Source organism: Nematolebias whitei, chromosome 4 (genome assembly GCF_014905685.2).
Source record: "Nematolebias whitei isolate Nwh7 chromosome 4, NemWhi1, whole genome shotgun sequence".
NCBI lineage: Eukaryota > Metazoa > Chordata > Actinopteri > Cyprinodontiformes > Rivulidae > Nematolebias > Nematolebias whitei.
Genome location: NC_056501.1, coordinates 4,094,744 through 4,105,323, shown reverse-complemented (window position 1 = coordinate 4,105,323; position 10,580 = coordinate 4,094,744). Strand labels below are relative to the sequence as shown.

General features: G+C 41.3%; 1 protein-coding gene across 2 annotated transcripts in view; it reads right to left on the bottom strand.

Annotated features, from left to right (window-relative positions):
• ldb2a (LIM domain binding 2a) overlaps positions 1 to 10,580 on the bottom strand; it is a 123,435-nt gene that overhangs the window by 95,645 nt on the left and 17,210 nt on the right. For both annotated transcript variants that reach the window (XM_037675154.1, XM_037675155.1), the window contains exon 2: positions 963 to 1,065. In XM_037675154.1, coding sequence (XP_037531082.1) covers positions 963 to 1,065 — 103 coding nt within the window. The remainder of the gene's footprint in view (positions 1 to 962; positions 1,066 to 10,580) is intronic.

Sequence of the window (10,580 nt, the reverse complement as noted above, 5' to 3'; positions counted from 1 at the left end):
ATGTGTGTGTGTATATATGTGTGTATGTGTGTATGTGTGTGTGTATGGTTATTCTGTTTATTCTGGATCTACAACAAGAGCTGCACATCTCTCCCAGTAGATGTGTGCTGCCACACTACAGTATTTAATTAAAAGTTTAAAACATCTTTCTGTGTAAATATCTCTGTTACAACGTGGACACCTGAGACTTCTAGACAAATGTGGCCTATATATGTACAATTTTTATTTTTATTTTAGTGGGCACGACTTATATTCAGGTGCACTCAATCGGGAAATTACGGTACATGCTTATTTTAAAAGTGAAGCCCCACAAAAGAGCCTGGGCTGAAATGTTCCGGAAGTCGCTCCATATGAAGTTACACCAACGTTCAGCTCTTAAGTGAAGACATGAAGCTGCAGTTAGAAGAAGAAGAAACAGCAGATTCCTCAGGAAAAACCCAGGTGATACAGAAGAAATGATCAACTCAGTGTTATCAATCCTTAGTTCAGTGAGGTGTTTGAGAGGAATGTGAAGAAATTAAAACAATAATAAACCATTTAAGTCTTTTTGTGGGTAGACAACTATCCTGCTCCATAAATTAGCTAAGTGTTTCAAAAATAACTGCTTTGTTTTGTGCTGCTTCTGGTCAAAAGTCAGGTTTTGGGTGTAAAATGTTGCTACAGCCATTATATAAAGAAATAAATATCAAAAATCTAATGTTAATGCTTACAGCAGTGACGTACGGTTGATATGGATCATAGAAACAAATCAATTTAGTGAAAAAACAAACAGCAGCAGGACAGTACACCAACAGAATGACGGTTAAAAAAACCTCCAATTTATGAAAACTGAAATGCACCGAGCACAGAAAGCTTTTACAAATACAACAAGTAACACAGAGTCATTCTAATTTCGCAAACAAACGGTTAGTTTTAGCTGAATAAATGGGCAGAGAAGCACACAAACAATGTTTAGCTCTTACTGTATCTCTTTGGTCCATCCTCGAGGCAGAAGGAGAGCGTAAGAGTGGCGTCCTCCTCAAAAAACTCAGTGGCGAACGCGTCCCACCACAAACTGTCGCTTTCCTGTCGAGAACGTGAGAGAATCAGTCATTGACAGGACGTATAAGAGTAGGAAAGTTATAAACAGAGTAAAACAGTGTCCCGTTTGTCTTAAACAGGTACAACATGTTATTAAAAGTGTCTGAGGGTACATTCCTGCACTCCGACAGACCCAGGCTGCATTACGCCTCCTTGCAGAGTGTTTTTCTCCAAGCTAAGCTAATATCCTCTTGGCTCCAGCTCCATACGAGTGATTTTATTATTTTCATTTCTCTGTCAGTCACACGGTGAACATCTGGATGTTTTTGTCAAACCACTGCAGCGAGTTTCAAAAGACGTGCTGCAATACTTTAGAGGATGAAATCAAACGATTCTGCTCCATATTGTAGGACCATCTGACCGTCTGTCATAGCTTTAAGTAAGATATTGTGTGTTTATCTATTAGAACAATGAAACCAAACAGTTAATTTAAATAAAAATGTCCAGTTGATGTTAGACGAGCAAACCTTGCTATGGTGATAGTTAGCATTACACAATAAAACTCAGTTGTGAACTTAGCACTGAATGTTTCTAACTCTTTGTGTGTGTGTGGGGGGGGGGGGGGTATTTGTTCCCTTAAGCATCATAAATAAATAAAAAATATATTTATGCAGGCCTTAAATTGGATAAATTGTCAGTCATATAAATTACGCATTTTACATTCAGATTATTATATTTGATACATTTTAGTTTTGTGTTTAAATAGTAATAAAATAAACGGTTACGTTTCAGTGGTAAAATAACCGACAGTGTGCTGTTAAGAATGACCTTAGAAGGACTGACAATAACGCCCTACAGCCAGGTTTAAAGATGTCTCATGTCGGCTGGAGGCCTTACAACACCCGTTAACGTTCTCTTAAGCCTGGACTTCAGAGGAGACCTGCCTGAGGTTCTGAAGCACCAGCTGATGCCCAGCACTTTCATAATGCTCAGGTCTTACTAATGTAGCAGCAGGTGGGTCGTACGTTAACATGAGCTATTTTTATTCTTTCACAGATATTTCAACTGAGTGAGCTCATCTGTAGTCAAGTCAACTTTATTCAGAAAGAACATTTCAGACAGCAGCTGCTACCGAAGTGCTTAACAATAAAAATCAATGGGAGTATTTTAATGGAAAATATTATATATATATAAATAAATAAAACAAAGTAACTATTACTTACTACTTGTACTACTATTCCTACTTGGAGGTTTTTCACTTATCGCGGATCTTCAGGGTACGGATCCCCCCCGATAAACGAGGGACCACTCTACACAATAAAAACATTTTAAATAAAAACTGTAAAACAAAGGAGTTTAACTGTCACTCAAATGATATTATTTAGGTCTCAAGTTAAGCGTCGGTGTTCTTATTAACAGTAATAGATGCAGAAGAGCGGTGGCAGTAATAAAACTCGTGTAAAACACACAGTAAGTAACTATACTGTTAGAATAATACTGTTACCTGAAACAGATATTTTTATAGCCCGCTGTCGGGGTAAAATAAATAAGAGTAGTAAATGCTTCAGTGGAAGGTGTAAAAGTAATATTCAGTATGTTTTAAAACACTGGCAGCATTAATAAAGAATTTATAGTTGTGACTGTGGTCGAGGATCGATGGTGGGAGATATCTGCAGGACTGTAAGAAAGAAGCAGTTTCACATTGTTACAGCAGCGAGGGCGACTCCTCCAACAGCATCCTCTAGCTCTGCACAAAAAACCCTCAGTAATGTTGGTGGGATCCCCCCGATGCCCTCTTCCCTCCCTCTTCCACCCGCCGACGTTTAGCTGATGCTAATTTACTCTGACATGTTATGACAGATCACCACGTTTCAGTCTGTGCCGGGGCCAAGAAATGGCGAGCACTTCCCAGATGTTGACAATTAGCGTTGTCACCATCGAGCAGTGTCGAGCCCGACGAGCGGTGACCGGGGCACCCCGTGGGTCAGAGAGTCATGCACTCCATGAGTCCCATGCAAAGAGGAAGACGTGCGACGCCGAAGATAACCCTCATCCAGCCCCAGTGATCAATAAGTGATCATGAGTGGAGACCAATCACTGAACTGTGGAGGACTCACTGAACTCCTCGCCAACGTTCTGTAAAAACAGAAGTACTGATTCTACAGCCGAAGTATGCACATAAATTCAAAGTTTTCTACTTTCCAACCAACAGAAGCAGTGAGTTAACATAGTTCTACTTCTTTTTATTGATGGTTTATTCATTTGGTCCAAAACGGTGCGAAACCTCCAAACTTCATTTGCTTTTGTCTAACTAAAATCCATGAACTGCACAAAAAGCAGCAGAAAAGTGCCACATCTGAAAAGCTGAAAGCAACAAATATTTGCCCGTTTTGCTACATTAGTCTACTACAAAAAAAAAAAAAAAAACTGATGATGACTTCATATAATAAAATAAGATTTGAATAAAATGTTTGTAAGAACTGCATAACTTCCTCCTGCAGAAGTAGCAGCAGAGTCGTTAGTTTAAGCAGCCCAGGCCGAGCTGGAGGGATCACCTTTGACAGGAAACTATTGACCTGTAATTATAGCACTCCCTCTGGGTCAATCAGGGTAACTGTTTACCCTAACAGCCTAAAAACACATCACTCACCCCCACTGGAAAACTCCAGAATGACCCGAGAACTGGCTGCGAGCCAGCTTCTTGTTTAGGTGCATCTTCGCTTTACAATTTACTAAAATAATTGAATTGGGAAATATAGGGGTCCAGCACGCAGCACCGACTGGCTGTCCACTGGGAACGAGCTACAGTGTGTGTGTGTGTGTGTGTGAGACTGTGTCACACTGCGAGAATCAGCAGGTGTGAACAGCCAGCGTGTGTGTGGTGTCATGTGAATACATCTGTTTCAGAAAAACAGAAGAAGAGTGACACACTGGGACAAAAGAGACGAGGCCGAGGCTGACGTCGGTGCTGCTCAGCATTCAGACCGAGTTCAACCCATAATCCAGCAGTAGTGGGGGGGGTGGGGGGGCACTCCTGGGATTGACAGTCAAGTGAAGGATGACCAACATGCTCGCTACACTCACACAACAGCCTCCACCCGCCTGCTCTGCACTCACTGGTTCCACGAAAAATAGTTCAGAATAAAAGTGTAAAGTATCAGAATGTCTTGGAGCAAAGCACGGCTCGTTGCATGAAATGAAAAAACAAAGTCATTCTTTTAAACGTCTTTAATTTTCCTGTTTACTGGCTACAAGCTCAAAATTACAGCAAATGTAATTTGAATGCATAAAAATACAAAGATTACTGTAGTCATTAGAAATACTCTATTTTTTTATTTTTTTTTCTAGGAGCTATCTGGATCAGAAAACCCTCCATCATCCATCCATCCATCCATCCATCCATCTTCTTTACCCGCTTCTTCCTTTTCGGGTTGCGGGGTCACTGGTGCCCATGTCCAGCTGTCACTGTGTGAGAGGAGTGGGGGACACCCTGGACAGGTCTCAAGTCCATCACAGGGACACAGAGACAAATGAGACAAACAACCATTCCCTCTCACACCTAGGGACAATTCAGAGTTACCAATCGTTCTAACATGCATGTTTTTGGTCTGTGGGAGGAAACCGGAGTACCCGGAGAAAACCCACGCATGCACGGAGAGAACATGCAAACTCCACCCAGAAAGGTCCCCAGCCGGGATTTGAACTGGCAACCTTCTTGCTGAGAGGCAACAGCTCAGCCACGGTGCTGCCAGAAGACAAACTGGAATCCTGTCATTATTACACTTAAGGAAAATGTTCCCAGTAGCAGTGAAGTGGCACATTAATAACATCCCTTTCAATAAAAATTTAACAGATTGTTAAAACACGACAAGTTGTAGCATAAAAATGACATCACGGTTTTATTTTATGATAAAATGACAATATTAGGTGAAAAATAGCTTAAAACAAAAACTAACTTCTGATACCTAATAAAATCACTTTTCTTCTTCTTTCAGCTGCTCCTTCTTCAGGGATCGCCACAGTGAACCAACTCGCACGAACACTTGGCGATTGTTTTCATTCCAGATGTTCTTCCTGTCTCAAGCACAGACACCGAGCCACCACAGCCCTGTGTGGAGCAGAGAGCTGCCATTTAGGGCGCCCGGGGGAGCAGAGGGTGGGAGTTAAGAGCCTTGCTCAAGGGCCCAGAGTGGGGCAAATGAGGGTGGAGGCAGGTGTGGGTGCTTCATCTATCACACCCACATTTTGATGTTGTCAGTACCGGCTGGGAGTTGAATCAGTAATCTTCCGATCACAGGCCCACCTTTTGTAACCTCTGCACCACCACTCCACACCTGACAAAATCACCTAATTGTGATTATTGTTTATGCACAATATAATTATTGGTACTATAATATTAAATATAAACATTACAGCAGAGCTATTTAACTGGGGGCCAAATCAGAGCCAAGGGTGAGCTCAGTTCGGCCCATCGATGGGTTCATTTTTAAACAAAACTAGATTTTAAAATCGTAAAACAAACTTAATGACAATAGCTGCTGGATTCCCGACCCCCCGTTTGCTTTCGGTAACTGTGCTATCTGTGGTTTGTCCTCACTATGCCTTTTCTTCCCTGATCTTAATATTTTCCCAAACCCAAATCTTTTTACAAAATAATATTATCTGCTCTAACTCGATACAGTTCATTTAGGCAGTTCCCTGAAATTTGACTCGGGCCTGAAACCACCCTAAAAAAAAAAAAAAAGAGCAGAGTCGACAGCGATATCGTCTCGTCTCCATCAGCTCTGCTCGGCCCAGTTCACCCAGAGAGGCTCTGTGGATCCGCTGAAGAGCCTCCCTCTCACACAACACAGGATTCTGAAAAGAGCCGGTATTTTTGATGAAATTTTAAGAACATAAAGGTGTTTCGTTTAGGAACTCATTAATGTAAATCACGTGAGATTTACAAGTTGCTCATGTTTTATTTATTCCTGTAAGGCTCCAAACTAATGAACCCTACTTAAATATTTTTTATCATATCAACAAAAGGTCCTCTTAAGGATCAGCGAACATTATGCCTCCATGTTGGAGCTTAAAGGCAGCTTTGGGCCGGTGCGTCTCTGAATTGTGAAATGTGTCTAGCCGAACCTTGGACCAGCAGGTTTGGCCCAGATCTAAGGACAGAGGAGAAGCTGAGCCTGATCCAGCAGCTACAGCCCGGCCGGTGAGCACAGATCCTCCACCTCCAGCAGAACGCACCTCAGAGGAGGCTCACAGGAAATATCAGGAGCTTTGACTTCTGGCTGGTAGCTAATAAACATGTAAATAACTTTATTTTGAAAGAGAAAGCAACATTCCTCGTTTGAACTCTACGGTCAGTTTGTTTGGATCACCGGTCTGCCGAAAGCCTCTGTTAGCAAAATATCTGGTGAAACTACTGAGCAAACATTCATTGAAGTCTCAGAAAAATAATCAAATAAGTGGGTTGACATTTACAACTCTACAACTTTTGGAGTCAACCGGATGTAAGATGGCCGCCTCTGCTAGTAAACACAAAAAAAAGTATCAACTCCAGTAACTTTACTGATATTTTGGTGAGGCAGTAGCTGAGACAGATCCACAACATTTACCCCGAGGACTAACTGATTACTCAACATTCTCACTGTGAGTGAACGTCGTCTGTCTGTTAGCATAATATCTCATGAACAACTAAATGACTTGCAATAACACGGATGGATGGATGGATGGATGGATGGAAGGATGGATGGATGGATGGATGGATGGATGGAGACCGGTAGATACTTTATTCATCCCAGGAGGGAAATTCGAGGCATCCAGTAACGTGTTTTAATTATACAGAACAAAAGTGAAATATTCAAAAAAGAAGAAGAATACATACATTTAGAAAAAGACAATATGAACAAGGTGGTACTACATTCATGATTAACCTATATATGTATACAAGTACATACACGTATACATGTATATGCATATGTACATATACATACATACACATGCATACAAGTCCGGGGTGCTGCAGATTTACAAGGACCTATTTTTACTGTATGGGGAGGAGTCATGTGACACAGTCATGTGACCTTAGAAAGCACCAAAACGGCTATAATTCAATCAATTTTACAAATATTTTGCTAAAATTTGTGTTGGTGGTAGCAGAGTCATTTATAACCATTACTCCATGTACTAATACTCATTGTTTAAAACTTTAGCATTAACTGTTGGAATATACATTTTTATTGTTAGCAAAATATCATAATCCACTGGACATTTTTTAATGGAACTCTTAAAAACTACCGGTAGTTTTTGGATGTGCATCCAACGAATTGACTTTCGAAGTGAACCCAATTGAAGCTGGCCACAACGGCTAACTGACCATAGCAAGTACAGAAATGGATATAACTCCGTCAGTTTAACTGGTTTGGGGCTAAATTAGTTGTGGTATTAACCACGAGTCATTAACAACATTTACTCCGAGTGTGAGATCCGGCAAAAAGAATATGCACATCATTTTAAAGTACTGAGCAATACGACTCGTTTCTCAACCCAAATCTTTGTCCAAAACGTCATCATGAAAACGACGGGTGATATGCATCCCTTCACAGCACTAGGCTTTCAGCTGGTTTATATCCCTCAGCTTTTGTTTGTATCCATCTTCCTCCCACTGTCTGCCTCGAGTCCTTTGTGCCGTTTCTCACTGACAGACGACATCCTGCCATCATTCACGCCCGTGGACTCTCTGACGAACCGCGTGGCGTGACAATGTTTGTTGTCAAATGCAACAAATCAGGCGGACTCCAAGGGACCCGAGGTGAACTGACACAGTCACAGCCATGACGGCCTTGATGCCTGTCGGCCGATAAGGCTTTATTGATTCAAATGAATCGCACCGCATCTGAGGGGGATTTATCAATGTGTCAATGGCCCACCAGCAAACCACAAATCACCCTTGCCGGCCCGGCCCTGGAGATTTGCAGGAAATCCAGTGGATTGCAGGGACAGCACAGCGAGTATCCTCAGTAAATAGCATCAAAGCTGAGGGTTAAGTCCTAGCATAAAGGCACATCCATACAGAACGGAATAACACACGAGTTCCATGAAAACACTCCACAATGCCCATACAGTCAGAGCTTCACGTACACATCAGGTAGTCTCACCTACAATGGCTCCACTGAGTGAAATGTAGACGTATTTGCAGATGAGGTGTGAACCTCACTCTTCCAACCCAACGTCTCTCTGTGTTTAGGACGGACCGTTTTCCCAGGAAGCTTTTGTCAGTCTGTACATTTCTTTTTTGTTGCCTCCAACCCGTCGTGGCAGAAAAGCCTCAGCGTGTAGGCGTGTCTGTGGCCTGACCTTGGAGAAGCACCAACGTCTGGAACCCCATTCAGCTCGTGAATGGTGCACATCTGACTGCTGTGCACAGAAAGTGCAGTAAGAGGTGCAAACTGCTTCCCGAGAAAGATCACTGGACGACAGGAACGATGGGCTGGATGGTTCACTTTTAATCTACTGATACATCCTTAATATTACTGCGATATAATTATATATTTTATTTCAATAAAATCCAATCTTACCACGTTTAAAAATGTTTAGTCAGTGACATGTTCGCTTTTGTTTTGTACCGTTTTTAAATTAAATTCATCACGGCTGCTGACACAAAACTGTCACTTTCAAAAGTGATGTCAGTTTGGGGTCCGAGCTATTTGAAGCTACTTCCAAAACTTTGTTTTTTTTTACAACAACAACAAGAAAAGAATCCTTTACATAAATTAAAGGCCTGGCATTCCTTGCAGGAATGCATTATCACCCGCTGTCTTGTGGAAATGACTCTCAGCTACAAACATCCCAAAATTTAGCAGAGAGACCTGATTTCAACAAAGAATGATGACAACAATGGACAACAGCGACAACAACAAACAGTTGTATTAAAATACATCTTGTGGTTCATGAGATATTTTGCTAACAGACAGAGTTGACTCCAAATAGTTAATGGCACTTTTTAAAATCAGGTTTATGAAGTCGGTCAGCACTCAGAATATGTGCGAGGGATCACATCAAATTTGAGGTGAATTGCAGTGAAACTGACTGAATAAAGTCATTTTTATTTTTATTCAGGCCAGCCGGCTTTGGCAAAAACATTATCGCTCCGCCTCCTTCTTTGTACCTCCTGCTCTCCAGCGACAACACGGAGTCACAAACTGTTACAGCTGGACTTCTGTACGTTTGTAAAGAAGGAGGTTGGACGAACTGATGAATTTTGTTGAATAAAACATGAAAACGGCAGAAAACTTTGACCTCGGATGAACCGTATTCTTTGTGGCCCTGGACCAAACGTGATCTCCTGCAGATCTCGTGTTTGATATCAGCCCACGTTTGTTCTCAGCGGTCCTGAGCGTTTTAATTGAACGCAGACTTTACATGTTGGCACCTGTGGCCACAGCGCAGCCACCTGCCAAGCTTTATGGGAACGAAGAGAAACGAACGCAGAAGTCATCGCCCTTGAAGAACTTCTGCATCCAAGAAACGAACGTTCCATCTCCAAATGAAGTCATTAAAGAAGTTTAATTTCCCTTCTTCCACAGCGACTGCATGTGAAGAGCATCTGGTGGTGTTACGGTGCAGGTAAGGTCAGGGTAAAGATACACCCGTCTGTCGTTTTAACGTGAATCACAACGGAGTGGTAAAATGACAGCAGAGAACGTTCAGCTGCAGGCTTCACACCAACACGGCTTCCTCTGATCCACACTGACAAGTCAGACTGATTCACTGACGGGATGTTCCCTGAAGGCATCAGCTAAATTTATAAAGGCAACAAACAAACATTTAAACACAAACAAACAAAACAAACAAGAGCTGAGTAAAAGAAAGGTTTGACACTCAAGACTTGTCAGATTTATAAACTTCATGTTTTCCACCTTTTCAACAAGTTGCAGCGGCTGATGGCGCGGTTCAAGTTAGCCTTCTCACTTTAATTGTTTTGTTATTTTCTTCTTGGTTTTGTGTTTTTAAAGCCATTTTGTATCGTTTTATTTTCATTTTATTTTGTGTTTTTAACGTTGTGAAGTGTCCTTGGGTGTCTTGAAAGGTGCAAATAAATAAAATTCATTATTATTCAGTTAATAATTATTGATGTTTAATTAGGCCTGTCACAATAACAAACTTTGCTGGGCGATTAATTGTCTCAGAAATTATTGTGATGAATGATAATGTTTGAAATTTGACAATAATTACTCATTATTGTCAAATTTAAGAAGAAATGTTGGTTAATGTTTGTGTGTAGTACCTTTTTTGACCACTAGATGGCAGTATAAGACTGAACCGAAGGATGGATAGTGAGGGAGCGAGCAGCGTGTCTCTAAGAAAAATGGGAGGGAGGCCCCTTGACGTGACATGGGTTCTCACGTTCCTGTTTTTCAATTCTCAAAATTGCGTACGCTCTGTGTGGTTTGAGCTCTTTAGCATTTTTCACACAAAGCTTTTAATATATATATTTTTTAATCAGTAAACAAGTCCTCAGCTTCTTTTTGCAAAGAAAAACAACTTTTTACATGAAGGCACGAGTT